The sequence below is a fragment of the Ranitomeya imitator genome, chromosome 3 (assembly GCF_032444005.1).
Source record: "Ranitomeya imitator isolate aRanImi1 chromosome 3, aRanImi1.pri, whole genome shotgun sequence".
Taxonomy (NCBI): domain Eukaryota; kingdom Metazoa; phylum Chordata; class Amphibia; order Anura; family Dendrobatidae; genus Ranitomeya; species Ranitomeya imitator.
This window is the reverse complement of record NC_091284.1, coordinates 279378175-279405424: the sequence shown is the minus strand read 5'-3', so window position 1 is coordinate 279405424 and position 27250 is coordinate 279378175. Positions and strand designations below refer to the sequence as shown.

The window sequence follows — 27250 nt, the reverse complement described above, 5'->3', positions numbered from 1 at the left end:
TTCGCTGAAGCAGTGGTAATTTTACTGACCGCAAACCCTGATCCTATCACCGCAACTAGAAGTAGCCGTGGGGTGTGCCAAACCAGACCTAGACACCTTGACACAGCCTAAGGACTAAATATCCCTAAAGATGGAAATAGGAAAACTCTCTTGGCTCAGAGTAGACCCCCAAAGGATAGGTAGCCCCCCACAAATAATGACTGTGAGTAGGAGAGGAAAAGACACACGCAGACAGAAAACAGGGATAAGCAAAGGAGGCCACTTCTACCTAGATAGGAAAGGATAGTACAGGATACTATGCGGTCAGCATAAAACACTACAAAATATCCACAGCAGAAAAATACAAAAACTCCACCACCTAACTAGCAGCGAGTCCAACTAGACTGCGAAAAACATCAGGCACAGTCTAGCAGGAACAAAATAGGAACAAGATAAGCACAGAAAATAAACACACAGCAGTGTGTCTAAAAAAATGAAGAAAACACTTATCTTTGCTGAATTGGCCTTAAGCAGGAGAGGCCAGGTAGAGGACCAACACTTCCAAAGGAACATTGACTACTGGCAAGGAATAATGAGTCCTGCACAGCTAAATACCCCAGTCAGAATTGCAATTAGCAGAAACACCTGTCCAAGACTGCTGCTCAGGAATAACTGCATTACCATCAACAACCACCGGAGGGAGCCCAAGAGCAGAATTTACAACAGTAGGGCTTGAGTGTGGGGTGGTTAATTTAGTCTTGAATATATTAGTACAGTTTGTGGCTATCTTAGATATATATACAGTGCCTTGCGAAAGTATTCGGCTCCCTGGAACTTTTCAACCTTTTCCCACATATCATGCTTCAAATAAAAAGATACCAAATGTAAATTTTTGGTGAAGAATCAACAACAAGTGTAACACAATTGTGAAGTTGAACAAAATTTATTGGTTATTTGAAATTTTTGTGGAAATTCAAAAACTGAAAAGGGGTGTGCAATATTATGTAGCCCCTTTACTTTCAGTGCAGCAAACTCACTCCAGAAGTTCATTGTGAATCTCTGAATGATCCAGTGTTGTCCTAAAGGCCTAATGATAAATATAATCCACCTGTGTGTAATCAAGTCTCCGTGTAAATGCACCGGTTATGTAATAGTCTCAGGGTTCTATTTGAAACACAGAGAGCATCATGAAGACCAAGGAACACAACAGAAAGGTCCGTGATACTGTTGTGGAGAAATGATTTCCAAAACTTTAAACATCCCAAGGAGCACTGTACAAGTGATTATATTGAAATGGAAGAAGTATCATACCACTGCAAATCTACCAAGACCCGGCCGTCCCTCTAAACTTTCATCTCAAACAAGGAGAAGACTTATAAGAGATGCAGCCAAGAGGCTCATGATCACTCTGGATGAACTGCAGAGATCTATAGCTGAGGTGGGACAGTCTGTCCATCGGACAACAACCAGTTGTACACTGCACAAATCTGGCCTTTATGGAAGAGTGGCAAGAAGAAAGCCATTTCTCAAAGATATCCTTAAAAAATGTTGTATAAAGTTTGCAACAAGCCACCTGGGAGACACACCAAACATGTGGAAGAAGGTGCTCTGGTCAGATGAAACCAAAATCGAAATTTTGGCAACAATGCCAAACGATATGCTTGGCGTAAAGGCAACACAGCTCATCACTCTGAACACACCATCCCCACTGTCACACAGGGTGGTGGCAGCATCATGGTTTGGGCCTGCTTTTCTTCAGCAGGGACAGGGAAGATGGTTAGAATTGATGGGAAGATGAATGCAGCCAAATACAGGACCATTCTTGAAGAAAACCTGTTGGAGTCTGCAAAAGACCTGAGACTGTGACAGAGATTTGTCTTCCAACAAGACGATGATCCCAAACATAAAGCAAAATCTACAATGGAATTGTTCACAAATAAAAGTATCCAGGTATTAGAATGGCCAAGTCAAAGTCCAGACCTCAATCCAATCGAGAATCTGCGGAAAGAGCTGAAAACTGTTCCATCAAACCTCACTGAGCTCGAGCTGTTTGCCAAGGAAGAATGGGCAAGAATTTCAGTCTCTCAATGTACAAAACTGATAGAGACATACCCCAAGCGACTTGCAGCTGTAATCACAGCAACAAAGTATTAAGTTAAAGGGGCCAAATAATATTCCATATCCATGCCCCACTTTTCAGTTTTTGATTTTCCACAAAAATTTAAAATAACCTATAAATTTTATTCAACTTCACAATTGTGTTCCACTTGTTGTTGATTCTTTACCAAAAATGTACATTTGGTATCTTTATGTGTGAAGCATGATATGTGGGAAAAGGTTGAAAAGTTCCAGGGAGCCGAATACTTTCGCAAGGCACTGTATATATATGTAAAAAAAAGTGCATGTATATAGTGAATTGCTATTGTTTTTTATTGTTTGTTAATAGTGTTGAGCATTCCGATACCGCAAGTATCGAGTATCGGCCGATATTTGCGGTATCGGAATTCCGATACCGAATTCCGATACTTCCCGCGTATCGGATACCGGAATCGGAAGTTCCCAGAATTCAAATTGAACGCAGCAGCCAATGAGGAATGAATGAAAGTGTGGGCACATCCTGTTTAGCATGGTGGGCATGTAAGTACTGGCAAGGCTGGGATTGGCTGCTGAAATGATGTCACTCTGCACTATAAAAAAGCGCTGCCGCCATTTTGCGCTCACTCTGCTGTGATTTCAGTTAGGGACAGGACGCTGTGTTCTAACTGAGGGCCAGTTGAGCTTGCTAATTGCTTTATTTTCCTTTCCAAAGGCTAATTTAGCAAAACGCTGTGTGTTCTTCACTGTTCACCTTGCTCTTGCCTTGCAGCGCTGTTTTATCAGCGTTCTGCAAGGTCTCTGTGTGTGTGTGTGTGTGCAGCTCACTCTGTAGTCTGTGTGCAGCCATATACCCGGTTGTATTCAGCTCAGGGGGGGTTCACACTGCCTCACACAGTTGTTCTTTTTTGCTCTTAGTGCAGCCTGCTGCACATTTTTTCTCAAATTTCCTATTAGTGTTTTTCCACCAGTCTCCAGCTCTATTGTGGAAAAACACTACATAGGATAACCTAGAGGGGGGTTTTTGGGCCTTGCAGCGCCGTTTACGGCTGTCTGCACGGTCTCCGTGTGAGCCCAGCTCGCCCTGTAGTCTGTGTGCAGCCATAGCCGGTTGGATTCAGCTCAGGGTTCGTTACTGGCTCATACCTTGAGAAAAATTTTCCTTTTTTTCAAATAGTGCAGCCTGTTTAAAATTTGAAAAAAAAAATTCCTATTAGTGTCTTTCCACTCGTATCCAGCTAAATAGTGGAAAAACACTATATAGGATAACCTAGAGGAGGGTTTTTTGGCCTTGCAGCGCCGTTTACGGCTGTCTGCACGGTCTCCGTGTGAGCCCAGCTCGCCCTGTAGTCTGTGTGCAGCCATAGCCGGTTGGATTCAGCTCAGGGTTCGTTACTGGCTCATACCTTGCGAAAAATTTTCCTTTTTTTTCAAATAGTGCAGCCTGTTTAAAATTTGAAAAAAAAAAATCCTATAAGTGTCTTTCCACTCGTATCCAGCTAAATAGTGGAAAAACACTATATAGGATAACCTAGAGGAGGGTTTTTTGGCCTTGCAGCGCCGTTTACGGCTGTCTGCACGGTCTCCGTGTGAGCCCAGCTCGCCCTGTAGTCTGTGTGCAGCCATAGCCGGTTGGATTCAGCTCAGGGTTCGTTACTGGCTCATACCTTGAGAAAAATTTTCCTTTTTTTGAAATAGTGCAGCCTGTTTAAAATTTGAAAAAAAAAAAATTCCTATTAGTGTCTTTCCACCAGTCTCCAGCTCAATTGTGGAAAAACACTACATAGGATAACCTAGAGGGTTTTTTTGGGGCCTTGCAGCGCCGTTTACGGCTGTCTGCACGGTCTCTGTGTGAGCGCAGCTCGCCCTGTAGTCTGTGTGCAGCCATAGCCGGTTGGATTCAGCTCAGGGTGCGTTACTGCCTCATACCTTGAAAAACAATTTCCTTTTTTTCAAATAGTGCAGCCAGTTTAAAATTTGAAAAAAAAAATTCCTATTAGTGTCTTTCCACTTGTATCCAGCTAAATAGTGGAAAAACACTATATAGGATAACCTAGAGGAGGGTTTTTTGGCCTTGCAGCGCCGTTTACGGCTGTCTGCACGGTCTCCGTGTGATTTAAACTAGCTCTGTAGCCCGATCTGCACCAAAAAAAAAGTTAAGTTCACCAAACACAACTTAACACTTGTGTAGGCCACATTTGAAAAATAATAAAGTTTAGTCCACAATTTACAACATTAGTGTTTCTTACACCTGTTAGGAGGAGCATTACAGGAATAAGCACACTAAGGGTACCGTCACACAGTGCAATTTTCATCGCTACAACGGTACGATCCGTGACGCTCCAGCGTCGTAACAATATCGCTCCAGCGTCGTAGACTGCTGTCACACTTTGCAATCTACGACGCTGGAGCGATAATTTCATGACGTATGTGCGATGTAGAAGCCGTTGGTTACTATGCGCACATCGTATACGATATATGTTACACCATGCAATCATGCCGCCACAGCGGGACACTAGACGACGAAAGAAAGTTTCAAACGATCTGCTACGACGTACGATTCTCAGCGGGGTCCCTGATCGCAGGAGCGTGTCAGACACTGCGATCTCGTAACTATATCGCTCGAACGTCACGAATCGTGCCGTCGTAGCGATCAAAATTGCACTGTGTGACGGTACCCTAAGGCCTTAGTACTTTTCTGCTTATCTTTATCTGTCAACCAAGATGAAGAGGGCAGGGAGTAAGGCACGTGGGCGTGGGCGCGGAGCAGGGAGAGGAGCAGGGAGAGGACGTGGTGATTCTGTGCCTGCTGCGGGCGCCGGTGACTCGTCGTCACTCAGTTTCAGCAGGGAACAGTCCTTCATGCGCAGCTTTGTCGGAGAGCGCCGTGCACCGCTGCTGCGTGAAGACCAAATTGAAGCCGTTGTCGGGTGGATGGCAGCTAACGCCTCGGCATCGACTTCAGTTAGTGCCACATCCTCTCAGGCACAGAGCACTGGAGAGCAGCCATCTGTCTCTTCACCACCTGCCAAATTGGCCAGGCAGTCAGAGAGCCCAGGACAGGAGCCGTCTCTATTTCTGTTCTCTGAATCTCTTGGCTTGGAAACAGGGGGCCAGCCAAGCAGCATTGGAGAAATGGAAGAAGAGGCAGTGTGCAGTGATGCCCAACACCTTTTTCTCTCTGACTCTGAAGAGGCAGGTGGGCCAGTGCCTCCGGTGACCACAGCGCAGTACGCATCTGATGATGAAACTCAGGTGCCGCTTTCTCGTGCGTACTGTGCTGCTGAGACTACCCAGGAGGAGCAGTTGGTGGCAGAGGGTAGTGGAGATGATGAGGTCCTTGACCCATCGTGGCGTGAGGAACAGGAAGGTGGTGGGAGCAGCTCAGAGGAAGAGCTTCCTCTTACGGGCCAAAGAGGGAGAGGGAGGGGGAAGACTGCGGAGCCTGTAGCCTCCACTTTGGCACCCGTTAGGAGCCTGTCTCTTTCCAAAGCCAAAAAGGGCGCTCCCAAGACTTGCAGTGCCTGGTCCTTTTTTGACACAGTTGCAGATGACATTTGTTTTGTCAAATGCAAGCTGTGTCATCATAAAGTAAAAAGAGGGAAAAATGTCAGCAACCTCAATACCACAAATATGTGGAAACATGTGCGGACCAGGCACGCGGTGGAGTTACAGAAACACACTGAAGATGTAGGCCAACCAACAGCGGCAGCTACCACCTCTTCAGCTCGTGTTGCCTCTTCCTCCAGCTCACGCACAGCTGGTTTGGCTTCCTCCCAGAGACCTTGTGTAATTCCACCCACAGCACCACCTTCCCAGTCATCCTCACACTCCCAGTCTACTCTACAGCCATCGGTAGTACAGGCATGGGAGAAAAGGCGGGCATTCTCGGCCAACCACCCCCGAGCACAGGCTCTGAATGCAGGCATTGCCAAACTGTTGTCCCTGGAAATGCTCTCGTTCAGGCTGGTGGAGACTGACAGCTTCCGTGACTTGATGGCATTGGCAGTCCCACAGTACAAGGTGCCCAGCCGCTTTTACTTCAGCAGGCAGGCTGTCCCTGCCCTGCACAGGCATGTTGAGGCAAACATAAAACATGCGCTACTGAACGCCGTCAGTAGCAAGGTCCACCTCACCACCGATGCGTGGACCAGTCAGCATGGACAGGGGCGATATGTTTCCCTCACTGCCCATTGGGTTAATGTTGTTGAGCCAGGTACAGATCGTGCGAGTGGCGCAGGACGTGTCCTGCCCACTCCAAGGATTGCAGGAATCCAGTCTGTACGCATCGACTCCTCCTCTTACACCAGTTCCTCTGATTCCTCTCTGCAGGATCCGTCACAGTCCACCCCCACATGGACCCGTGAACGTTTACCTATGACCGACATGAGCACAGCCGTGGCCAAACGTCAGCAGGCCGTCTTGAAACTAGTTTCATTGGGGCATCGAAGCCACACAGCGCAGGAGCTCTGGAATGCCATAAAGCAGGAGAGCGATGTGTGGTTACTGCCAGCGAATCTCCAGCCAGGCATGGTAGTGTGTGACAATGGCCGAAATCTGGTGGCAGCTTTGGCCCTTGGCAACCTCACTCACATCCCATGTCTGGCACATGTGCTCAATTTGGTTGTGCAGAGTTTTCTGAGGGACTATCCGGATCTTGATGCCCTGCTGCACAAGGTCCGCCTAGAGTGTGCTCACTTGCGGCGTTCCAGCTTGGCCAGATCCCGCATTGCTGCTCTGCAGCGCCGATTCCGCCTTCCGGAACACCGCATCATATGTGACCTACCTACCCGGTGGAATTCCACGTTACATATGTTGGAGCGGTTGTGTGAGCAGCAGCAAGCAGTTATGGAGTACCAGCTGCATCAGGCGCAAAGAAGTCGCAGTCAGCGCCGATCAGACTTCACAACCACAGAGTGGGCCACTATGAAGGACGTCTGCCAGGTTTTGCGTCCTTTTGATTATTCCACGCGGATGGCAAGTGCAGATGATGCACTAGTCAGCATGACTGTCCCCCTTATCTGCCTGCTTCAGCAAACTTTGCAAGGGTTAAGGGATGATGTGGTGGAAGAGGTGGAGGATGAGGAGTCACCTTTTCCATCAGCTTCTGGAGAGTCAGCGCCACGTGGTTCCTCACAAAGGGGTACGCAGGGGCCAATTTGTGAGGAGGATGAGGAGGAGTCAATGGAGGAGGAAGAGCTCCGTCCAGAGGAGGGAGCGACACAATTGTCCAGTGGTCAGTGTGTACAGCGAGGGTGGGGTGATGACGAGCGGGCAGAGATCATGTCTCAAGCAGGGGACAGCGTTTCTGGGCCAGTTGGCACTCTGCAGCACATGGTGGATTTCATGCTGCAGTGCCTGAGAAACGACCGCCGCATCGACCACATTCTCAACATGCCTGATTATTGGGTGTTCACCCTCCTCGATCCTCGCTACCGGGACAACGTCCAAAACCTCATCCCTGCGTTGACCCGGGAGCGTAAATTGCGGGAGTACCACGACACACTGGTGAATTCCATCATCTTCTCCTGTCCAACTGAGAGGAGTGCTGCTAGTGCTTTACAAAGCAGCTCAGTGCGTCGAGGCAGTGGGGGAGGCTCTGCCCAAAGAGGGAGCAGAAGCAGTGCCTCTGCCCAAGGCAAGCCCAGTATGGCACAACTCTGGCACACTTTTGTGTGCCCGCCCCAAATGTCTACACCATCACCGGCGGCTCCAGTCAGCAGGAGGCAACGGTTCCGTCAGATGGTGACAGACTACATGGCTTGCCCTCTTACTGTACTCCCAGACGGCTCTTCCCCGTTCAAGTTTTGGGTCTCTAAGCTGGATACATGGCCAGAGCTAAGCCAGTATGCATTGGAGGTGCTGGCTTGCCCTGCGGCTAGTGTCTTATCGGAACGTGTCTTTAGTGCCGCAGGTGGTGTACTAACAGACCGTCGCATGCGACTATCCTCCGATAACGTTGACCGGCTTACTTTCCTGAAAATGAACCAGGCCTGGATCTCGCAGGAATTTGCCACTCCTCTGCCTGATTAAGTAATTGGGTGTCATCCAGGTCTCCTGCTGTGTTCATCTTTCTACCACCTGAACTGCTATTCCTGGGCTCCAACACCGCCAGTTGCGGCTCAGAAGTGCAGGCTGCACAGTAAAAACATACGACCCAGTGTTATTGGGTTTCAGTAACGTCAGCTGATCCCCAGCTGTGTAGCCGGCAATGTGTCCTGCGACCGCCACGCTGGCACAACAACCTAAATGTAAGGGAACCTGTCCCCCCCCCCCGTCGTTTGTTACTGAAAGAGCCATCTTGTGCAGCAGTAATGCTGCACAAGGAAAAGGTAGCTCTTTTTTTTTAGCTCTTTGCACACGCAGAACTTAACACTTATAAAATGTGTTCACTGATACCGTTATACCGTCCCGGAGCTGGGACTTTCCTTCGTAATGTGACGCAGCACAGCCGTCATTCCTACCCCCTTGGTGCCATGCGCTGCCTCCTCAGCGTTGTTTTAAGCTGTCACGGAGCCTGCGCTGTTCTGTTATCCCTTGGGCATGCCCTATTTGCGCTGCCTGTCTTCTGACATAATTTGGTGTCAGGCTGGCTGCGCCTGTGCGGCCGCGGTGCCCGAGATCCTGCCTCGCAGTGTCTTCTGATTGAGTCACACTGCGGGAATGGGATCCATGGGCATGCGCAGTGCATATCTTCCCCTCGGGCTCTCGCTCATTTCCCTCCGCCTTCTTTAGACTGTGCGCCGTCAGCTGATCCCTAGCATGCCACGGCCGTGACACCGCACAGTCTGAAGAAGAGGGAAGGAGGGGAGTGAGAGTCGAGGTTATGCACTGTGCATGCCCATGGTTCCAAGGCCCGCAGTGGGATTACGTTAGATGAGACTGCGAGGTGGGATCTGGAGCAGCGTGGACGCACAGGCACTGACAGCCTGACACCAAATTATGTCAGAAGACAGGCAGCGCTAATTGGGCATGGCCAAGGGCTAACAGAACAGCGCAGGCTCCGTGACAGCTTAAAACAACGCTGAGGAGGCAGCGCACGGCATCAAGGGGATAGGAATGACAGCTGTGCTGTGTCCCATTACGAAGGAAATTCGCACCTCCGGAACGGTTTAACGGTATAAAGGGACACATTTTTAGTGTTTACTTCGGTGTTTGCAAGGAGCATAATTAAAAGAGCAACCTTTTCCTTTTGCATCCTTAGTGCTGCACAAGATGGCTCTTTCAGCTACAAACGTCTTGGGGGGGGGGGGGTTAAAGGTTTCCTTTCAACTTGCTCCAATCAGGCTTCGGCCTACACTCTGTTCCTCTGCTCCTCCTGCTGTCCCTGGGCTCTAACACCGCCAGTTGGTGCCTGGAAGTGCTGTGTGCACAGTCAACAGTCGCTCCTCTGTTATTGGGGTTCAGTAACGTCAGCTGATCCCCAGCTGTGTGTGCGGCAATACCTCCAATCTGCTCCTCCTGCTGTCCCTGGGCTCTAACACCGCCAGTTGGTGCCTGGAAGTGCTGTGTGCACAGTCAACAGTCGCTCCTCTGTTATTGGGGTTCAGTAACGTCAGCTGATCCCCAGCTGTGTGTGCGGCAATACCTCCAATCTGCTCCTCCTGCTGTCCCTGGGCTCTAACACCGCCAGTTGGTGCCTGGAAGTGCTGTGTGCACAGTCAACAGTCGCTCCTCTGTTATTGGGGTTCAGTAACGTCAGCTGATCCCCAGCTGTGTATCCGGCAACGTGTCATGCGACCGCCACGCTGGCACAACTAAAATGTAAGGGGACCTGTCCCCCCCCCCCCTAGGCGTTTGTTACTGAAAGAGCCACCATGTGCAGCACTAATACTGCACAAGGGAAAGGTCGCTCTTGAAATTATGCTCCTTGCAAACGCTGAACTACACACTCATGTAATGTGTCCCCTCACACCGTCCAACCGTCCCGGAGGTGGGACTTTCCTTTGTAATGTGACGCAGCACAGCCGTCATTGCTACCCCCTTGGCACCGTGCGCTGCCTCCTTAGCGTTGTTTGATTCCGTCATGGACCCTGCGCTGTTATGTTATCCCTTGGCCATGCACAGTTTGCGCTGCCCGTCCTCTGACATCATTTGTTGTCGTCCTGGCTGCGCCTGTGCGTCCACGCTGCCCGAAATCACACCTCGCAGTGTCGTCTAATGTGATCCCACAGTGGGCCTGGTATCCATGGCCATGCGCAGTGCATATACTAGCCTCTCACTCCCCTTCTTCACGCTTCTTCAGACTAGGCGGCGTCAGCTGATCCCTAATAGCATGCCACGGCCGTGACGCCGCACAGTCTGAAGAAGCAGGAAGGAGGTGAGTGAGAGGCGATGATATGCACTGCGCATGCCCATGGATCCCTGGCCCGCAGTGGGACTACATTAGATGACACTGCAAGGTTGGATCTCGGGCAGCTTTGACGCACAGGCACTGCCAGCCTGACACCTACATGATGTCAGAAGACGGGCACCGCTAACTGTGCATGGCCAAGGGATAACATTACAGCGCGGGCTCCGTGACAGAACCAAACAACGTTGAGGAGGTGGCGCCCGGCACCAAGGGGGTTGGAATGACGGCTGTGCTGTGTCACATTACAAAGGAAAGTCCCACTTCCGGGATGGTTTGACGGTGTGAGGGGACACATTATATGAGTGTGTACTTCAGCGTTTGCAAGGAGCATAATTTTCGGAGCCACCATTTTCCATGTGCAGTATTACTGCTGTACAAGATGGCTCTTTCAGCAACAAATGCCTGGGGGGGGGGGTTAAAGGTTCCCTTTCAACTTGCTCCACTGCAGGCTTCGGCCTACACTCTGCTCCTCTTTGATTCCCTGGGTTTCAACACCGTCAGTTGCCACCTGGAAGTGTTGTCTACACAGAAAAAACACTAGGTGATGTGTCAGTGGGGTTCAGCACCGCCAGCTGTTCCCCTGCTGTGTAGTCGGCAACGTGTCCAGCACAAGCCACGCTGGCACAACAGAACAAAAGCTGCCACCAGTGCAGGCTTCGGCCTACACTCTGCTCCTCTCCTCCTCCTGCTGACCCTGGGCTCAAACACCGCTAGTTTTTGCCCGGAAGTGCTAGCTGCACAGAGAAAAACACCAGCCAATGTGTTAGTGGGGTTCAGCAACGCCAGCTGTTCCCCTGCTGTGTAGCCGGCAACGTGACCTGCAAACGCCATGCAGGCACAGGAACTGAAATTAAAGGGAACCTGGCCCCACCCCCCCAGGTGTTTCTATGTATAACAGCCACCTAGTACAGCAGTACTGCTGCATTTGTACAAGGTGGCTGACTTTTTCTCCTTGCCCACGTGGAACTCAACACGTACAAAATGTGTCTCATTGAGACCATTCCACTGTCCCTGAGGTGTGACTTTCCTTTGTAATGATACGCAGCACCCCCCTTGGTAGCGTTTCCCGTCTTTTGTCATCATGGTTAGCTGGCTGCGCCTGTGCATCCGCCCTGCTAGAAACAACGCCCCTCGTTGTCATATTTATTTTGTCAGTGAGGGTGTGGTTTATGGGCACGAGCAGTGCATATGTTCGCCTGTCTTAACTCATCTCCTTCCGCCTTCTTCAGACTGTGCGGCCTCCTGGCCGTGGTAGGCGATAAGGGATCAGCTGAGGCCGCCCAGTCTGGAGCAGGTGTAAGGACATGTGTAAGCGGCAAACCTATTTACTGCACAAGGCCACGAATCCCAGCCACGCAGTGTGATTTTTTGAAAACACACTGTGGGTCTGGGATTCATGTCCATCGCTAACCGCAACGGCCGACATGAAATGAGGTCAGAAGACAGGAAGCGCTCACAGCGCATGGCCAAGGGATCACAATAGCGCAGACTCCTGTACAGCAAATAACAACGCTCAGGAATCTGCGCCCAGTACCTAGGTGCAAATTTTGACACCTGTGCTGCGTCTCGTTAAAAAGACAAGTCACGCCTCCACAACTGTTTGACAGTATAATGGGCTAAATAGTGTACGTGTTTTAGTCAGCGTGTGCAAGGAGCAAAACAAATAGAGCAACCTTTTACTTGTGCAGCATTAATGCTGCACAAGGTGTGGCTCTTGTACCTTGCAACACCTGAGGGGGGTTAAAGGTAACCTTTGAAATTGGTTCAACTAGGCTTCGGCCTACACTCTGCTCCTCTCCTGCTGACCCTGGGCTCAAACACCGCTAGTTTTTGCCCGGAACTGATAGCTGCACAGAGAAAAACACCAGCCAATGTGTTAGTGGGGTTCAGCAACGCCAGCTGTTCCCCTGCTGTGTAGTCGGCAACGTGTCCAGCACAAGCCACGCTGGCACAACAGAACAAAAGCTGCCACCAGTGCAAGCTTCGGCCTACACTTTGCTCCTCTCCTCCTCCTGCTGACCCTGGGCTCAAACAACGCCAGTTTCTGCCCGGACATGCTAGCTGCACAGAGAAAAACACCAGCCAATGTGTTAGTGGGGTTCAGCACCGCCAGCTGTTCCTCTGCTGTGTAGTCGGCATCGTGTCCAGCACAAGCCACGCTGGCACAACCGACCAAAAGCTGCCACCAGTGCAGGCTTCGGCCTACACTTTGCTCCTCTCCTCCTCCTGCTGACCCTGGGCTCAAACAACGCCAGTTTCTGCCCGGACATGCTAGCTGCACAGAGAAAAACACCAGCCAATGTGTTAGTGGGGTTCAGCACCGCCAGCTGTTCCCCTGCTGTGTAGCTGGCAACGTGTCCTGCAAACGCCACGCAGGCACATGAACTGAAATTGAAGGGAGCCTGCCCCCCACCCCCCCAGGTGTTTCTATGTATAACAGCCACCTTGTACAGCAGTACTGCTGCATTTGTACAAGGTGGCTGACTTTTTCTCCTTGCACACGTGGAACTCAACAAGTACAAAATGTGTCTCATTACAGACCATTACAATGTCCCTGAGGTGTGACTTTCCTTTTTAATGACACGCAGCACCCCCATTGTTAGCGCTGCCCGTCTCCTGACATCATTGGTTGGCTCGCTGTGCCTGTGCGTCCCCCCTGCCCGACACAACGCCCCCCGTTGTCTCATATATTTTGACTGCGAGGGTGTGATTGATGGGCACGAGCAGTGCATATGTTCCCCTGTCTTCACTCCCCTCCTTCCGCCTTCTTCTGACTGTGCGGCCTCATGGCCGCGGCATGCGATAAGGGATCAGCTGAGGCCGCCCAGTCTGAAGCAGGTGTAAGGACATGTGTGAGCGGCGAACATATTTACTGCACAAGGCCACGAATCCCAGCACCGCAGTGTGACTTTAGGAAAAGCCACTGTGGGTCTGGGATTTATGGCCATCGTTAACCGCACCGGCCAACATGAAATGAGGTCATGAGACGGCCTGCACTAACAGGGTATTGCCAAGGGATAACACAAGAGCGCAGTTTCCTGTACTGCAAATAACAACGGTAAGGAATCTGCGCACAGCACCTAGGTGTAAATTTGTACACCTGTGCTGCGTCACCTTAAAAAGACTAGTAGTCATGCCTCCACTACTGTTTGACAGTATAATGGGCTAAATAGTGTACGTGTTTAATTCAGCGTGTGCAAGGAGCAAAATTAAATAGAGCAACCTTTGACTTGTGCATCATTAATGCTGTTCAAGGTGTGGCTCTTGTACCTTGCAACACCTGAGGGGGGGGTTAAAGGTAACCTTTGAAATTGGTTCAACTAGGCTTCGGCCTACACTCTGCTCCTCTACTCCTCCTGCTAACCCTGGGCTCAAACACCGCTAGTTTTTGCCCGGAAATGCTAGCTGCACAGAGAAAAACACCAGCCAATGTGTTAGTGGGGTTCAGCACCGCCAGCTGTTCCCCCGCTGTGTAGCCGGCATCGTGTCCAGCACAAGCCACGCTGGCACAACCGACCAAAAGCTGCCACCAGTGCAGGCTTCGGCCTACACTTTGCTCCTCTCCTCCTCCTCCTGCTGACCCTGGGCTCTAACACCGCTAGTTTTTGCCCGGACATGCAATCTGCACAGAGAAAAACACCAGTCAATGTGTCAGTGGGGTTCAGCAACGCCAGCTGTTCCCCTGCTGTGTAGCTTGCAACGTGACCTGCAAACGCCACGCAGGCACATGAACTGAAATTGAAGGGAGCCTGCCCCCCACCCACAGGTGTTTCTATGTATAACAGCCACCTTGTACAGCAGTACTGCTGCATTTGTACAAGGTGGCTGACTTTTTCTCCTTGCCCACGTGGAACTCAACACGTACAAAATGTGTCTCATTAGAGACCATTACAATGTCCCTGAGGTGTGACTTTCCTTTGTAATGACACGCAGCACCACCCTTGTTAGCGCTGCCCGTCTTTTGACATCATTGGTTAGCTGGCTGCGCCTGTGCATCTCCCCTGCTCGAAACAACGCCCCTCGGTGTCTTATTTTTTTGGACAGCGAGGGTGTGATTGATGGGCATGTGCAGTGCATATGTTTGCCTGTGTTCACTCATCTCCTTCCGCCTTCTTCAGACTGGGTGTCCTCATGGCCACGGCAGGCGATAAGGGATCAGATGAGGCCGCCCAGTCTGAAGCAGGTGTAAGGACATGTGTGAGCGGCAAACATATTTAGTGCACCAGGGCACGAATCCCAGCACCGCAGTGTGATTTTTTAAAAACACACTGTGGGTCTGGGATTCATGTCCATCGCTAACCGCAACGGCCAACATGAAATGAGGTCATAAGACAGGAAGCGCTCACAGCGCATGGCCAAAGGATCACAAGAGCACAGACTCCTGTACAGCAACTAACAACGCTCAGGAAGCTGCGCCCATGCAAAAAGGTGTTGTTTTCGACACCTGTGCTGCTTTTCTTTAAAAAGACAAGTCACGCCTCCACTACTGTTTAACAGTATAATGGGATAAATAGTCTACGTGTTGCATTCAGCTTGTGCAAGTAGACAAATTAATAGAGCAACCTTTTACTTGTGCAGCATTAATGCTGCAGAAGGAGTGGCTCTTGTACTTTGTAACACCTGAGGGGGGGTTAAAGGTAACCTTTGAAATTGGTTCAACTAGGCTTCGGCCTACACTCTGCTCCTCTCCTCCTCCTGCTGACCCTGGGCTCTAACAACGCTAGTTTTTGCCCGGAAATGCTAGCTGCACAGAGAAAAACACCAGCCAATGTGTTAGTGGGGTTCAGCACCGCCAGCTGTTCCCCCGCTGTGTAGCCGGCATCGTGTCCAGCATAAGCCACGCTGGCACAACCGACCAAAAGCTGCCACCAGTGCAGGCTTCGGCCTACACTTTGCTCCTCTCCTCCTCCTCCTGCTGACCCTGGGCTCAAACACCGCTAGTTTTTGCCCGGAAATGCTAGCTGCACAGAGAAAAACACCAGCCAATGTGTTAGTGGGGTTCAGCACCGCCAGCTGTTCCCCTGCTTTGCAGCTTGCAACGTGACCTGCAAACGCCACGCAGGCACATGAACTGAAATTGAAGGGAGCCTGGCCCCCACCCCCAGGTGTTTCTATGTATAACAGCCACCTTGTACAGCAGTACTGCTGCATTTGTACAAGGTGGCTGATGTTTTCTCCTTGCCCACGTGGAACTCAACACGTACAAAATGTGTCTCTTTGAGACCATTCCACTGTCCCTGAGGTGTGACTTTCCTTTCTAATGATACGCAGCACCCCCCTTGGTAGCGCTTCCCGTCTTCTGACATCATTGGTTGGCTACTTGCGCCTGTTCGTCCGCCCTGCCTGAATAAAATGCTCCTCGTTGTCTTAATTATTTTGACTGCGAGGGTGTGATTGATGGGCACGAGCAGTGCATATCTTCGCCTGTCTTAACTCATCTCCTTCCGCCTTCTTCAGACTGTGCAGCCTCATGGCCGCGGCATGCGAGAAGGGATCAGCAGAGGCCGCCCAGTCTGAAGCAGGTGTAAGGACGTGTGTGAGCGGCCAAAATATTTACTGTTCAAGGCCACGAATCCCAGCACCGCAGTGTGGCTTTATGAAAAGACACTGTGGGTCTGGGATTTATGGCCATCGTTAACCGCACCGGCCAACATGAAATGATGTCATAAGATGGGCAGCGCTAACAGGGCATTGCCAAGGGATAACACAAGAGCGCAGACTCCTGTACAGCAAATAACAACGCTCAGGAAGCTGCGCCAAGCACCAAGGCGTTATTTTGGACACCTGTGCTGCGTCTCATCAAAAAACCAAGTCACGCATCCACTACAGTTTGACTGTAGAATGGGGTAAATTGTGTATGTCTTTCATTCAGCGTGTGCAAGTAGACAAATTAATAGAGCAACCTTTCACTTGTGCAGCATTAATACTGCACAAGGTGTGTCTCTTGTACTTTGTAACACCTGAGGGGGGGGTTAAAGGTTTCCTTTGAAATTGGTTCAACTAGGCTTCGGCCTACACTCTGCTCCTCTCCTCCTCCTCCTGCTTCAACACGGGCTCTAACATCGCTAGTTTTTGCCCGCAAGTGCTAGCTGCACAGAGAAAAACACACGCCATTGTGTTAGTGGGGTTCAGCAACGCCAGCTGTTCCCCCAGTGTGTAGCCGGCAAAGTGTCCTGCAAACGCAACGCAGACACAAAGCTGCCTCCAGTGCAGGCTTCGGCCTACACTCATCTCCCCCTGCTTACCCTTTGCTCCAACACCGCTAGTTGGGGCTCTAGGAAGACAATCTTTAATAGGCAAGGCAACGCATCCGGGTTCCAGCACCGCCAGCTGGTTCTCGGCAGTGTTCTTGTCACAGGTACTCCCTCGTGCCAAGCCTGGTTTCAGCACCGTCAGCTGTTTCCGGGTTGTGTCAACTTCACTGAGACGCCTATGCTTGCCCCGTCGTGTTGCGGTCGGGTTAGCCAACTCCAGGGTGTCTCCAGTTTAGGAGCTTCCTATGTGGGCTGCGTGAACTGGTAGTCAAGGCTGGTTCTGTAGTGCCAGTAGGCCCAGCTCCCCCTGTAGGACTGTTGGGGTTCGGTAACTGCGGCTGCCTCGCGGCCTAGCTGTTCTCTCCTCTCCTGTGGGCCTTGGGGTCCACCACCTGGTTCCAGCACCGTCAGCTGCTTCCGGGCCGAGCCTTTGGCTTAGGTGCCTCCTCCTGGATATCCGAGTTCCGCCAACGCCAGGCGGTCCTTGGTAGTGCTTTTAAGCGCGGGCACCTACAGCTTAGTAACCGGGTTCCAGCACCGTCAGCTGGTCCTCGGTCGTGCCATTGGCTCTTGCACACTGAGGCAACGCATCCGGGTTCCAGCACCGCCAGCTGGTTCTCGGCAGTGTTCTTGTCACAGGTACTCCCTCGTGCCAAGCCTGGTTTCAGCACCGTCAGCTGTTTCCGGGTTGTGTCAACTTCACTGAGACGCCTATGCTTGCCCCGTCGTGGTGCGGTCGAGTTAGCCAACTCCAGGGTGCCTCCAGTTTAGGAGCTTCCTATGTGGGCTGCGTGAACTGGTAGTCAAGGCTGGTTCTGTAGTGCCAGTAGGCCCAGCTCCCCCTGTAGGACTGTTGGGGTTCGGTAACTGCGGCTGCCTCGCGGCCTAGCTGTTCTCTCCTCTCCTGTGGGCCTTGGGGTCCACCACCTGGTTCCAGCACCGTCAGCTGGTTCCGGGCCGAGCCTTTGGCTTAGGTGCCTCCTCCTGGGTATCCGAGTTCCGCCAACGCCAGGCGGTCCTTGGTAGTGCTTTTAAGCGCGGGCACCTACAGCTTAGTAACCGGGTTCCAGCACCGTCAGCTGGTCCTCGGTCGTGCCATTGGCTCTTGCACACTGGGGCAACGCATCCGGGTTCCAGCACCGCCAGCTGGTTCTCGGCAGTGTTCTTGTCACAGGTACTCCCTCGTGCCAAGCCTGGTTTCAGCACCGTCAGCTGTTTCCGGGTTGTGTCAACTTCACTGAGACGCCTATGCTTGCCCCGTCGTGTTGCGGTCGGGTTAGCCAACTCCAGGGTGCCTCCAGTTTAAGAGCTTCCTATGTGGGCTGCGTGAACTGGTAGTCAAGGCTGGTTCTGTAGTGCCAGTAGGCCCAGCTCCCCCTGTAGGACTGTTGGGGTTCGGTAACTGCGGCTGCCTCGCGGCCTAGCTGTTCTCTCCTCTCCTGTGGGCCTTGGGGTCCACCACCTGGTTCCAGCACCGTCAGCTGGTTCCGGGCCGAGCCTTTGGCTTAGGTGCCTCCTCCTGGGTATCCGAGTTCCGCCAACATCAGGCGGTCCTTGGTAGTGCTTTTAAGCGCGGGCACCTACAGCTTAGTAACCGGGTTCCAGCACCGTCAGCTAGTCCTCGGTCGTGCCATTGGCTCTTGCACACTGGGGCAACGCATCCGGGTTCCAGCACCGCCAGCTGGTTCTCGGCAGTGTTCTTGTCACAGGTACTCCCTCGTGCCAAGCCTGGTTTCAGCACCGTCAGCTGTTTCCGGGTTGTGTCAACTTCACTGAGACGCCTATGCTTGCCCCGTCGTGGTGCGGTCGAGTTAGCCAACTCCAGGGTGCCTCCAGTTTAGGAGCTTCCTATGTGGGCTGCGTGAACTGGTAGTCAAGGCTGGTTCTGTAGTGCCAGTAGGCCCAGCTCCCCCTGTAGGACTGTTGGGGTTCGGTAACTGCGGCTGCCTCGCGGCCTAGCTGTTCTCTCCTCTCCTGTGGGCCTTGGGGTCCACCACCTGGTTCCAGCACCGTCAGCTGGTTCCGGGCCGAGCCTTTGGCTTAGGTGCCTCCTCCTGGGTATCCGAGTTCCGCCAACATCAGGCGGTCCTTGGTAGTGCTTTTAAGCGCGGGCACCTACAGCTTAGTAACCGGGTTCCAGCACCGTCAGCTAGTCCTCGGTCGTGCCATTGGCTCTTGCACACTGGGGCAACGCATCCGGGTTCCAGCACCGCCAGCTGGTTCTCGGCAGTGTTTTTGTCACAGGTACTCCCTCGTGCCAAACCTGGTTTCAGCACCGTCAGCTGTTTCCGGGTTGTGTCAAGCTCACTGAGACACCTATGCTTGCCTCGTCGTGGTGCGGTCGGGTTAGCCAACTCCAGGGTGCCTCCAGTTTAGGAGCTTCCTATGTGGGCTGCGTGAACTGGTAGTCAAGGCTGGTTCTGTAGTGCCAGTAGGCCCAGCTCCCCCTGTAGGACTGTTGGGGTTCGGTAACTGCGGCTGCCTCGCGGCCTAGCTGTTCTCTCCTCTCCTGTGGACCTTCGGGTCCACCACCTGGTTCCAGCACCGTCAGCTGGTTCCGGGCCGAGCCTTTGGCTTAGGTGCCTCCTCCTGGGTAACCGAGTTCCGCCAACGCCAGGCGGTCCTTGGTAGTGCTTTTAAGCGCGGGCACCTACAGCTTAGTAACCGGGTTCCAGCACCGTCAGCTGGTCCTCGGTCGTGCCATTGGCTCTTGCACACTGGGGCAACGCATCCGGGTTCCAGCACCGCCAGCTGGTTCTCGGCAGTGTTCTTGTCACAGGTACTCCCTCGTGCCAAGCCTGGTTTCAGCACCGTCAGCTGTTTCCGGGTTGTGTCAACTTCACTGAGACGCCTATGCTTGCCCCGTCGTGGTGCGGTCGAGTTAGCCAACTCCAGGGTGCCTCCAGTTTAGGAGCTTCCTATGTGGGCTGCGTGAACTGGTAGTCAAGGCTGGTTCTGTAGTGCCAGTAGGCCCAGCTCCCCCTGTAGGACTGTTGGGGTTCGGTAACTGCGGCTGCCTCGCGGCCTAGCTGTTCTCTCCTCTCCTGTGGGCCTTCGGGTCCACCACCTGGTTCCAGCACCGTCAGCTGGTTCTAGGCAGTGTCTTTTGCTCTTGTACCTTCTGCTCCCCATCCTGATTCCAGTAACGTCAGCTGGTTCCGGGCAGAGCCTTTGGCTTAGGTGCCTCCTTCTGGGTATCCAAGTTCCACCAACGTCAGGTGGTCCTTGGTAGTGCTTTCAGGCACGGGTACCTCCTGCTTAGTAACCGGGTTCCAGTAACGTCAGCTGGTCCTCGGTAGTTCCATTGGCTCTTGGACCTTCGGCTACCCATCCGGGTTCCAGTACCGTCAGCTGGTTCTCGGCAGTGTCTTTTGCTCTTGTACCTTCTGCTCCCCATCCTGGTTCCAGTAACGTCAGCTGGTTCCGGGCAGAGCCTTTGGCTTAGGTGCCTCCTTCTGGGTATCCGAGTTCCGCCAACGTCAGGCGGTCCTTGGTAGTGCTTTTTAGCACGGGTACCTCCTGCTTAGTAACCGGGTTCCAGTAACATCAGCTGGTCCTCGGTAGTTCCATAGGCTCTTGAACCTTCGGGTAGCCATCCGAGTTCCAGTTCCATCAGCTGGTTCTTGGCATTTTCTCAGCCTTCTTGTACCTTCTGCTACATTTCCAAGTTGAAGACCCTAAAGTCGACGACCCGGAAGACCACCCCGATGACGACGACGACGACGACGACCCGGAAGACCACCCCGATGACGACGACGACGACGGCGGAGACGACGACGGAGACGACGACGGCGGAGACGACGACGGCGGAGATGACGACACTGAAGACGACGACCCTGGAGACGACGACATGGAAGACCGAGAAGCAGAAGAACAAGAGGCTGCAGAACAAAGAGCAGAAGAACATTAAGCATAAGACTTAATATCAGAGCAAAAGATATTATCTAAATTATATGCAGAAGAAGACTAAGCAGTGTATGGGGGTGAGTCCGTTCCTCCTCGTGGTGCCCCTGGATAAAGCCTGATGCTGCAGGCCAAACTGAATGCGGACAAATGTAACTTTTGTGACTGGCAGAACGGAAGGTGTAATCTTCCAACTTTTATAGATAACAACTACGGGAATGCCTGTCACAAATGACAATATGATGAAGAAGTAGAATAGGAAGAATAATAACAGTGGAATAAAAAGAATATGTAGAATAGGAAGAATAATAATAGTTGAAGAAAATGAATATGAAGAATGTAATAAAAAAAAAAATAGGTAGAAGATGAAGAAGAAGATGAATAAGGTGAAGAAGTTGATGTCAAAGATGCTGATGATGATGAAGATGAAAGTGTGGGAAAAGGAAAAAAAAGAAGGGGAAGGTCGTGGAATAGTGAAACATCAATATCTGACAAAATAAAAAAAAATTTACATAGTCAATATCTTTTTCAATCCGAACGTCTTTAAAAAAAAAAAAAATCATGCTATTCTATTTGATTGGACTAATCCTCATTGCCTTTAATGTCTCCGCCACCTCCCCCATACATCCTACATTATTCTTAGTTGTTTTCCTTCATGTAGAATGAACCTACAAGGAAAGAAAGGGTTTATTTTAATTCCGATATTTTGGTCCCATTGACTTGCATTGGGATCGGGTATCGGTATCGGCGATATCCGATATTTTTTGAATATCGGCCGATCCAAACCGATACCGATACTTTCCGATATCGGAAGGTATCGCTCAACACTATTTGTTAATATTTTATTTGGTGAAGGGACCTTAAAATGAAAGCAGTTATGCGTTATAAGTAATGTATGTACACATTGACTGCACCTGCAGAATAGTCAGGGGGCAGCTCTGGAATATATTACAGGACATTACTTAAAACCAATAGAGGATAAGTAATGAAATATATTGACATGGTGACTGCACCAGCAGAACAGTGAGTGCAGCTCTGGAGTAAAATACAATCTGAAAATAAATATAAGTCCAGGATAAGTAATATAAAATATGTACACATTGCCTGCACAATCAGAACAGTAAGTTCAGCCCTGGAGAACCATATAACGCCAGATGTAACTCATAGTAACATAGTAACATAGTAGTAACATAGATAGTAAGGCCGAAAAAAGACATTTGTCCATCCAGTTCAGCCTATATTCCATCATAATAAATCCCCAGATCTACGTCCTTCTACAGAACCTAATAATTGTATGATACAATATTGTTCTGCTCCAGGAAGACATCCAGGCCTCTCTTGAACCCCTCGACTGAGTTCGCCATCACCACCTCCTCAGGCAAGCAATTCCAGATTCTCACTGCCCTAACAGTAAAGAATCCTCTTCTATGTTGGTGGAAAAACCTTCTCTCCTCCAGACGCAAAGAATGCCCCCTTGTGCCCGTCACCTTCCTTGGTATAAACAGATCCTCAGCGAGATATTTGTACAGTCGTCTTTTTTCTAGACTAAATAATCCTAATTTCGCTAATTTATCTCAGTATGTGCAAAGGATAATTGATGTAATTTACTCATTATCTAACCTTTGTACTTTAATTTATGACACGGCTGCCCTTGTCATGACTACATGTAAAAATAGACAATGAGCTGAAATTCTCTACAGGTGAAGGAAAGTCTCGTTAATGCTCTGTGACCCCTGTGGTTAGACCTGTACTAATCTCAGGACCAATAAGGTCACATTTTGCCCTAGAAAGAAGGCTTAATCCACATAGTTACTCCCAAAATGATATTTAATGAAAAATAAATAGAAAAAGCTATGTTTTAATGTACTTACTGTATACAGCTTTTGTGCACTTATCTGAACTGGCTTCTCTAACAGATTTAATGTACTGTATGATATCCTCAATGTCCTTCTGGATCTGACCCTTGGATTGTTGGACTGTTGATTATCCTTTTTCTTTATATCTTGTTTTCACCCTCTGGATGTGAACCTGCCTATTCCCTGACTATGCTTTTTGGAATCAGGTTTTCTTGTCCCTGTCTCTGATTCTCACCTGGCTGTTGAAATCCTTTTCCTGACACATGTCCTGGAAACAACTCAACTTGCTTCACCACCCAGCAGCTACTCCATGGATTCAACACAGGGGCCCCTGGAGCTAAGACAGAAGCCTGTATAGAGTTGAGTGGGTGAACAACAGGCTTCCCTTGTGTGCTGCTAAGCAGAAGCTTTTTAACTTGGCATATACAATCCACCACTTGGCAGATTTCATCTTTTCCATTCTGCTGGGATTTATTTTTTCAGTCACAAAACCAACTAGAGTAAAAACATCTATTTTTTTTCCTGGAGCTGAATTCAGCAACAAAATTTTCTATAATACATTATTCATCAAAGACGGACGGTCTTGGTTGGTGACAGAAACTTTAGATTGTGATCTTACCATCTCGACTGTTGAGCTTTGCATTACTAAGGAGCATTTCTGAGGAGCTGTCAAATGCCGTCTGTGGTAGCAGGGACACTAGCGCATCATCACAGTTAACTGCAGAGGAGGAAAAGGACAGACATATTGTCACTACATCACTAAGAGGAAAAATGCAGACATGATTGAGGCAAGAATCCATTGCACTGATTCCATTTCTAACAATACATATCATTGGTTCAGTTTACAATCATCATGTTCCTCTTTAGACTAAATAATAATAATAAATTTTAGGAAGGTAAAATAAGATGTGGTACATCTACCAACAAATTTCAATAGGCTTTTAGTACCAGATTGTCATCTGTATTGTTTTGTTATACCACTAACACATTTTAGATAAATGGTAAAATAGATCACAGAAAATTAAAAAAAAATTTTTTTTTTTGCATTGAATATTTTACAGTGAAAAACATGCTAGAGGTGGTGTGGTGTAGTAATTAGAAAACACATATACGGAATGAAATACTACATATGGTGCATTGGTTGTGGATTCAAATGAACAGAAAGCTAGGAATTAACCTATTTACATGCACCTAGATATAAGACGTGGGTTTTTTCTGTCAGAAGTAGTTTTGAATGACACCATTAATTTTACCATACAGTGTCCTAGAAAACAAAGAAAAGATTCCAAATGCAGTGAAATTACACAAAAAATGCAATTCATCAAATGCTTTTAATTCATAAAGGTGAGCATTTTTATCCTTCAGACAAATCAGAGAATTTTACAACATTAGGCTGAGTAAATGGAGAATTTCCATTTTATCCAGTATAATGTTGCTCTGGCCACAAGTTTTTAATTTTCAAAATGGATAAGACAAAATGAATGGTGCAATGCCACATAATTTCTCCTGGGAACGCCAATACCCAATGTGTTGTCAAAAAATACTTTTGTGGCACAGTGCAAAGCTCAAAAGGGAAAGAGTGCCATATTTGAGTTCAGATATTGCTAGAATAGTTTGAGGGTGCCATGCTACATTGGCAGAGCCCCTGAGGTGCTATAAAAGCAGAACCCCTCCATTCGTGACCCCATTTTACAAACTACGCACCCAAGGAATTCATCTTCATGTAGTGACCATGTTGTCAGCACATGTAGCTCACAGAATTTTATACCATTTGTTGGTGAAAAAATAGACAATCTATGGGGTATTGTCAAGAGAAAGATGAGAGACACCAGACCCAACAATGCAGACGAGCTGAAGGCTGCTATCAAAGTAACCTGGGCATCCATAACACCTCAGCAGTGCCCAGACTGATCGGCTCCATCCACACTGCATTGCTGCAGTAATTGATGCAAAAAGAGCCCTGACCAAGTACTGAGTGCATTTACTGAACATACATTTCAGTAGGCCAACATTTCGGATTTTAAAATATTTTTTCAAGCTGGTAAAGTATTCTTATTTACTGGGATAATGACTTCTGGGTTTTCATTGGCTGTAAGCCATAAGCATCAACATTTACAGAAATAGACACTTGAAATAGATCACTCTGTTTGTAACGACTCTCTCGAATATATGAGTTTCACTTTTTGTATTGAAGAACTGAGATAAATTAACTTTTTGATGTTATTCTATTTTTGTGATAAGCACCTGTATATATATTATTTTCTATAGCTCATCAGCAAAGCTAATGTTTACATGATATTTCTGAACATACTTTTAGTGTTGCTGCTTTTAATTGATATATAGAGTGCTCTCAGTCTGAGAGACAAAATAGGAATCTTGTGGGTGTGATACCTTCATCATGCTGGTCTCCTTGAAGAGACGCAAGCCGTCTCGAAAGCTTGATTTGCAACATCATTCACTATATTTTGTTAGCCATTAAATGGTATCACACCCACAAGATTCCTATTTTGTCTCTCAGACTGAGAGCCCTCTCTATATATTTTTTCTACTCGCTAACACGGTACCAAACCACTTTTTTTGCTTTTAATTGCATATGTGTTTTTTCATTAATTATGTGGTATGTGCGTGTGCTCTCGCAAGAGTTGACTAACTGATTATATAAAATTGTTAAGTTTGATTTCCCAATAGCTATAAGTAAAACATTAACATATCCTTTAAAATGAGTCAACGGTAATTCTACTATTTACTTAACATATATCGGAATTTAGACATCCTGTCTGATGATAATATGTATTTAAAATTCAGAAATAACCAACAGGTATTTAAAGAAGACTTATCTAAACTAATTGATGAAGGCATTTTCTTAGTTCTTTCTAAAAAAGCAGAATGAATACATTGTGACCGAATATCCGATTGGTGCTCTCTATCACCCTCTTCCTAAGATTCATAAAGAGAGTTTTCCCCCAATGTCCCACCCTATGGTAACCATCATGAAATCGTTAAACAAAAGTTTGTGTGCCTGGGTGCATAGTTTACTACAACCCCTAATTAAACTAATCTATGGCTATTTACAAAATTCTACGTATGTGCTAAATTTAATGCAGAAAACTAAGTTATACATAAATAAAAACACCGCGCTAACTAGAGGAGAAGGAGGATCAAATAAATGAATAATAGGGCTATACCACCAGCAAGAAACAGTACTCCATAAAGTGGGGATATAAACCCAGTAGTCAAATAATGGGCAATAATATCTATATAATGAAGTATAATGACGCTCCCCATATCTCTAGGTGTTGTGCCGCCCCTTGCTGCTATTCTGGATCCTGCAGCTCCAGCTACCCGGACCGCTGGGGATTCTGCCTCATTCCCTTCCTGGGACAGTGCCCATTTTTTTCAGGACAGCGCTATTAGCTTCTTTGCAGCTACCATCCACCCAGACAGCGCCAGCAGCTTCTCAACAGTTATCTCTCACGAAGTAAGTGTGCGGTTCTTGTATTGATTTTCTATACTTTTCTGCCACATGCTTTATTATTATTATTATTGATTACTCTGCTGGGTCTGTGATCATTTGCTCTTTTTTACTTCATTATATAGATATTATTGCCCATTATTTGACTACTGGGTTTATATCCCCACTTTATGGAGTACTGTTTCTTGCTGGTGGTATAGCCCTATTATTCATTTATTTGATCCTCCTTCTCCTCTAGTTAGCGCGGTGTTTTTATTTATGTATATTTTGTTCTGCGTTTCATGACAGATTCTAGCACAGTTACTGTCTAAAACACCTGCAGCTCTCTAGCAGATACCTCCTCTGGGAGCGCCGGTGTGTCTTTTCCTTTTTTAGAAAACTAAGTTGAGGACAGACCACACTTGGACTTTTGCAGATGTCATCACCTTTATACAGCCATTTCACATGATCTTGCAATGTTATCTCTGAAATGTTTTTTTTTTTCATGCCTATAGTAACTACTCTGGGGAGATGCAGAAGTTTCTTATTAGATCTGGTTATTTTTTATTAAAACTTTTCTTTACATTTTATGCACAATTTCATGTCCAGCTTTTGGGAGCATCTATGGCAGCTAAGCTGTCAGTCACTAACACTTTCATGAATAAGGCTATTTGTATGATGATGGAAATCCCATTTTGTCCAACATCTACTAATATGTGGAGGAGGTGATTTCCAATCCGCAGCTTTGTTCCTTATTTTAATGCTAATGATCTTGGACTAAAGGTACCGTCACACTCAGCGACGCTGCAGCGATACCGACAACGATCCGGATCGCTGCAGCGTCGCTGTTTGGTCGCTGGAGAGCTGTCACACAGACAGCTCTCCAGCGACCAACGATCCCGAGGTCCCCGGTAACCAGGGTAAACATCGGGTTACTAAGCGCAGGGCCGCGCTTAGTAACCCGATGTTTACCCTGGTTACCATCCCAAAAGTAAAAAAACAAACGCTACATACTTACCTACCGCTGTCTGTCCTCGGCACTCTGCTTCTCTGGTCTGGCTGTGAGCGCCGGGCAGCCAGAAAGCAGAGAGGTGACGTCACCGCTCTGCTTTCCGGCCGCTGTGCTCACAGCCAGACCAGAGAAGCAGAGTGCCGAGGACAGACAGCGGTAGTAGGTAAGTATGTAGCATTTGTTTTTTTACATTTACGCTGGTAACCAGGGTAAACATCGGGTTACTAAGCGCGGCCCTGCGCTTAGTAACCCAATGTTTACCCTGGTTACCAGCGAAGACATCGCTGAATTGGTGTCACACACGCCGATTCAGCGATGTCTGCGGGGAGTCCAGCGACGAAATAAAGT

The 27250-nt window shown here is 48.9% G+C and overlaps 1 protein-coding gene across 1 annotated transcript in view; it reads right to left on the bottom strand.

Moving 5' to 3' along the window:
* The window catches only part of LOC138669768 (contactin-associated protein-like 5), a 1597333-nt gene that overhangs the window by 1275235 nt on the left and 294848 nt on the right, over positions 1-27250 (bottom strand). The window contains exon 2 of the mRNA XM_069756498.1: positions 23059-23157. Within this exon, the coding sequence (XP_069612599.1) occupies positions 23059-23157 (99 nt within the window). The remainder of the gene's footprint in view (positions 1-23058; positions 23158-27250) is intronic.